At 42.7% G+C, this 6000-nt stretch overlaps 1 protein-coding gene across 1 annotated transcript in view; it reads left to right on the top strand.

Annotated features, from left to right (window-relative positions):
* Nucleotides 1-1200: 1200 nt before the first annotated feature.
* LOC103762354 (leucine-rich repeat flightless-interacting protein 1) overlaps nucleotides 1201-6000 on the top strand; it is a 44829-nt gene continuing 40029 nt past the window's right edge. The window contains exons 1-2 of the mRNA XM_029959526.1: nucleotides 1201-1214; nucleotides 5093-5140. Coding sequence (XP_029815386.1) covers nucleotides 5138-5140 — 3 coding nt within the window. The 5' untranslated portion in view covers nucleotides 1201-1214; nucleotides 5093-5137. The remainder of the gene's footprint in view (nucleotides 1215-5092; nucleotides 5141-6000) is intronic.

The following is a 6000-nucleotide window of genomic DNA, read 5'->3' as shown; positions in this document are numbered from 1 at the left end:
ATACCTGGATGGCAGAGATCCTCTGAATACCCCAAAATACAGGAGACTGACTACCCTGCTGCCTGCTGACCCACTGGAGTATTGGAGTCAGAGCAGTGTATGTTCCCTCCCCCCTAGAGCAGCGGGCTGGTGTTGGTGTCTACTCTGTGTCTCTGCTTGTCTCAGAAGATCAGCAGTGAGGCAGCTGAGGACTCTCAGACCAGAGCTGGGATACATTTCCTGAAAATTCGGAGCTTGGTGTTCAACAGGAAAGTGGGGAGAATGAAGCTTCAGCTTCCTTCTGGATTTGTGTAACCAGCCAGGTGGTTTTGAAGAAGAAGGGTTCTTTGGGTTTTTTGAACCCAGAAGGGTTTCTGGCTTTAGCAAAGATTAAAGAAAAAACACATTGTCCGTTTTCATGTGGGTTCACAAAGCTGATCAGTCAAGGGCAGTTCTCCACGTACTCAAAATTCAGATGCAGTAGAGTAACTAATGCTTTTGTGCATTACCAAAGTGCTCCAAGACTATCGAGCAACAGAGTCAGCAGTGTATTTATTAAGGCCTGAAAACAACGTGAGGCTCCATGGAAGCATTAAAAATTGAAAAAGCAACCTGCAGAGATCCTCTAGTGCTAGCAGTGTATTTGCAAGGAATTTTCCAGGAGCTTTAACACACTGACTGTGCTGTGCATAGGTGGAAGGTGTGTAGGGTTGGTGCTTTTCTAACTGTGCTTCATCCCTTAAGGAAAAAATTTGTCCTTTAACTACGGACAAACTGTTCTTCTTTGAAGCTGTTTGCTTTTATTTTGGTGGTAGATGCACGGCTGTCACCCCAGCTGAATATTTGGGCATTCATTCCTGTGATGGAGGAGGCTGGGAAAGCGAGAGGACCTGGCTCACAGCTGGGTTGGGCTCTGGCCTGGTGCAAAGCCTAGGAAGCAAATGTCCTGTGTGCCTCTAAGGGCCTGCTGGGAATGAAAACAGGAATGCCGTGTTCTAGCTGGGTGCATGGAGCAGGCCTACAATGCAAATGCTGCTTTTGTTCTACCTAAATCTACAGGACTTCAATGTGCTCTTCTTTGTATTCATGTTTTGCTGTATTTTCTGTATAAATTATGTTTTTTTTCCCTCTAGAATGAGCTGTGGAATGTTGCATTGCTATGTATCCATTCATGCTTAGCTTTGTTCCTTGTTTCTTTCCTTTCCCTTTTCCCTCAGATCTATCAAGTCCAGAAGGTAGGGCTTGCTCGCTTTCATTCTTGTTTGCATGTGTTCGTTCCTGTGTTGTGAGTCGTGCTAGAATTTCAGAATCATTTAGGTTGGAAAAGACCTCCAAGATCATTGAGTCCAACCTAGAAAAACCTCTAAAGCATGGGAGATGCACAGCAGGCTGTAAATTTCCATACAATTCCTTCCCTCCCTTAATCTGGTATGGATAATAAAGGGGAGCGGGGGGAAGATGACCCTTGGAAAATATCTGGTCAGGCACCTAATATGATTTTTTTCTACAGCCTGTTTGGCCAAAGAATAATCAATAAGCAGAAGAGTGACTTGGCAAAGCAGGGTCATAGGAGGGTACGGTGGCTCTGTGTGTCACCAGGAACCACACAGACATTTGTGTGCCAAAGGCCAAGAGTATCCCTGGAAGTATTTCAGGCTGGGCAAGCATTTAACAGGTGCCAGCAGGAAGAATGACTTTCAGATGACTTTGTTTGCAGAAAGTCACTGAAGGAAATCAGCGATGCTGTGTTTGAATTCATAATCTTTTGGTAAATAAACCATGTGACCTTCCTTCCAATGCCACCTAAGTCTTATAGGTGCTTTTACATTATTTAATCCTCTCTCACCTCAGTTTAAAGTCGTGATCTCTTCCTTCCTCCCAGTTTCCTTTTCATGATGGTGGCTGAGATGATGATGATAATAGTAGCTCTGAGATCACTTGCTATGTAGCAACAGAGATTTTGGAGTTTGTGTTATGATGTTTGGCTGTTCTACACTTCCAGCATGTGAACTGTGTGGTACCTAGAAACAGAAATAGCTCCAAAGAGGATTTGCAGGGAGGGAGAAAGCACATATTTCTTCAAGCCTACCATTTTCTCCTTTATTGAATATTTCCTTTTTGTTTCCTGGGATATTTTGATTGCTTGCTGAGTGATGAATGTGTCCTAAAACCACGGCGTGTTTGGTTTTGTTCTGGCACTCCAGCTGCCCTAACTGCATGTTTCAAAGCTTGACCTAGCAGTGCATGTGCTTCTCAAAAGTGCTGTTCTCCTCTTTGAGGGCTTATGTATATGAAGAGAGCTGCTCAAATCATGTGCTCTGGTATTTAACCCTGACCCCATTGATTGAGCAACAAATCTATCTTACTCTTGGTTTTATTTCTGGAGTTGACTGCGTAGTGAGTGACTCAACGTCTGCCCATGGATCAACAGGCTCGTTATTAATCTCCTTTATGGGAACTAATTTAACCTTCTGGTGCAAACGCAGCCCCGTGGGAGCCCAGGAGGTTGTTTACTGGTGGTGTCCTGACATGGATGAGAAGATAAATGGGTTATCCTCCCAACATCCCGTAGTGAGTTTGCAAGTCTGGCAGTTTTCGCTGTCACTTAGTGAGCAAATCGCATCTGGAATTCTCTCTCAATGGTATTAACGTCATTAATTATTTAATTGTAATATCGCTTTTCAGGGTAGAAGGGAACTTGAGTCCGGCAAGGGCCTCTGACTGAAACCTAAGTGAATGGCTAAGCACCATTTCTTCCTTTAACCCATTCGAATCAGGCCCCTGGGGACAGAACAGAAGAGTCAGTGCAGAGAAAGAAACAGGAAAGGGCTGAGGGGTCAAAATACTTGAGACTTCAAAAGCTGCCAGTTCAGTCCCATATGACATGTGCTGTTTAAAAGATAATAAATTAAAAATAGTCTCAAGGCAGTTGCATTCATTAAGATTTTTCTTTAGGGGATATTAAGCATGTAGCTGTGTAATTTGAAATGGAGGAGGAAAAGCCTGTAAGTGGAACTTAAATTGTGACACAGCAAGTCTTATGAGGGGTGTTTCCTTATCTGCCTTCTGCAATGCTGAATTCAGAAGCCAGTGTCAGAAAATGAGAACAGAAGGCAGGAAGAAGGAGCAGCAGACCTTTCAGAAATTACTAGTGTGTTTATGGATCCTTTCTGTGTGTGAGAAAGGATTCTCCATTTTAATAGTCTTTTTTTTAAATTGGTGTCTCTTAATGGCTGAAAAGCCTCTAATAAGGCTTTACCTCACCTGCTTTACTGCAAACCATATAATCTGTAGGTTCTCATCATGTACACAGCCCTGACCAGCTGGAGCTCATAGAATTTTCAGGGGTCATTTTCAGGCTGTGATGTACATAAAAGTTAATTTTATAACGCTCTGTTGTACGGGTTTTGCTTTTGCCTGGAAGTAACAAGTCTGAGCCCTTGTGAGAAGTGTGCAATGCTTGAAGAAACTATTCCTATTGTGCCCTCTGATTTCCTGTAGTTCAAGGGGGAAGTTTCACTTGTGTGTAATTTGGCTAGGCATTGTGTAGGGAATGGGATATTCTTGAACACACAATGAGATGCTTTGCAGGTAAAGCAGAGGGGAATACTTCCCTGTTCCCATAGGGAAGTGGTTAGAGAGGTTATTGAACTGTTGTCTCTTTTCCTTGTTCCGGAGAGATGTTGACATACTACTTAACTCTGCCATGCAGTGAAGTAATTTTCTGTTTTCAAATTACTGACCTAAAAACTTATTTTCTAACATTTTTCCTAATAACTGGGATTGTTCTGAGCTCCTGTCTTTTCCCAGTTTGACCTCAAAATTGGCACCATTTAAAGGTAGGTCATTGAACAGTTCAGACTATCCAGGATAAATAATTGAGCACCTCACTACCTGTTTTACTCTCTCCAGAGCTGTTAAGAATAAAGTAAAATGAAGAATACTTTAACATGAAAATAATTTTGTTGTTTGAAGAGAAAGAACTCTGAACTGGAAGTAAACTGATAAAGTATTGAACTGTAGTCCAGCTGCTGTTGGTTCTAGTTTATTAATAACTAGTGAATGAGGTTTTTAAGGGTGAAAGCAAAATTACGTTAATACCATTGAGCGAGTGGTAAAACCAGAGTGCAGTACAGAACACATTTCTGATTTTCTTTTATCATTTCCTAAGGTTTCAACTGTTGATACTCCTCCCTCCTCAAGCCAGTAGGAAAGCTCTAAAATACATATTATGCTTCCTTAAGCAGGATTTCCATTTGGCTGTTGCTGTGCTTTAGGCCAGTGATTTTTCTTCACACAGGAACCTTATGGTCACCATTAAAATGCAAACTTCCTGAGACCAGAGTTGACATGCTTGTCTGGGGAGGAAGAAAAGTCCCATTAAACCTGTGTATCTTTGAACAGTTTGCTGCCTGGTGGAAATTCAAATTCATTGGGAACTTCCCGATGTCGTGCAAAGAAATTACAAGCTGAGAAGTGGTTCAGACAAGACAGTCTATTAAGAAAATTCATGGCATTTGGAACTGAAAGGCAGGGAGCTTTCCAGCCTTGCCTGCATTGGTGGAGCTTGTCCTCTTCTATCCTTGCTGGCGCTCCCACCACTGTCAGATGGCTGAAGTGTAGGCAAAAAGCCTCGTGCTCTGAATGGAGCTCTGGGCAGCTCTGAATACAGCGAATCAGAGTGCACAGAGATGTGTTTGTATTCAACTTGTCTGCCCAGTTTGACAAATCTGTATGGGAAACATGATTTGACAGCATTTTTCATCCTGGAAGTGTCCTGCATTTACCTCCCTTGTAATGACTCTTGACTTAAATGGGTCAGGAATTCAAGACTCATTACACTCCTTGCTCCTGTCCCCCAGCACTGGGATTTCTGCACTGCTGAGAGAGAAGAAGCTGTCAAGTATCCCAGCTGTACCCCAAAAACCCCTTTCCTCTTGCCAGGCAGCTTTTCCTGGGCATGTGCTGTGGAGGGTTCTGGTGCCACTCGGCACAGCTCTTCCTGGCATGTTTGTGTTTGTGTGGCTTGGCCAAGACCTGGCAATGCATGTCTAAATGTTCTGTGTTTGCTTTTCTCATCTAAATTCTGTTTTTTTCCCTTTTCTGTCTGTAGAAATATTATGGTCTGGATACTAAGTGGGGAGACATCGAGCAATGGATGGTAGGACTTGATCAACGTAGCTCAACAACTTTTATGTGTTGAAGTTTTGTGTAGTTCACAGAGTTTGAAATCCCACAAAGCAGGTATTTTCTTGTGTTGGAGATGTGAATTCCACTCGTACCACAAGCATTCCTGCAGTCTTGCATTTCCACCTGAAAGGTGGCTTTTCATCAGCTTAAAACTGGCAAGGGCTGGGTTAGAACCATCTTTTTTAACAGACCTCTGTCTCCACTCTATTGCTTGAAGGTTAGGTTAGAATAAAGGCCTTTTAAAGCCCCTTGAGATACAAGGAATATCCATACTCGTTTTACTTCTTGTGGGTTTCGTTACCATTTGAGTCTTCTTAAATCTGCCTTCACAGGTAAATTGTGGGCATGCTTTATCTGTGCTGCCTCAGTTACCTTGGCACTTAGTGGCCCAGGGGTATCCTTCAGAGGAATTATTACTGCTACGGTGGCAATGTTTGCTTTTTCTGATAATACAGTGTCCTGGATTTTACGATTTGCCAAAACCAGTGAAGTTGATACCAGCTACAGACTTGGCCACTAGCAACATCTGAGTGTTTTAACATCTGTAATATAAGATAAAGAAGTTGCTAACACGCTGGAAGTCATTGGCTTCAAATGTCTTTCAACCCTAAGTTTATGAAATCACTTTCCAGTGATGCCAGATGAAAACTCTAGTGCATGGTCTTGCCCTACAAGCACACTGGAAAAGGCAAAACCAAACAACTGGCTTCCACTGTGGAAGATAACCTCACAAACTCCTCAAAACTCTTGACCCTCGATAATAAATCAGTGTAAATACTTGTTTGCAGGGACCACCTATCCACCAAGGTGCTCCAGTCTCACAAATAAGCC

The sequence above is a fragment of the Manacus vitellinus genome, unplaced genomic scaffold (genome assembly GCF_001715985.3).
Source record: "Manacus vitellinus isolate BGI_N305 unplaced genomic scaffold, ASM171598v3 scaffold_20_pilon, whole genome shotgun sequence".
Classification (NCBI taxonomy): domain Eukaryota; kingdom Metazoa; phylum Chordata; class Aves; order Passeriformes; family Pipridae; genus Manacus; species Manacus vitellinus.
The sequence above is the reverse complement of the archived record's forward strand: the minus strand, read 5'-3'. Positions and strand labels throughout refer to the sequence as shown.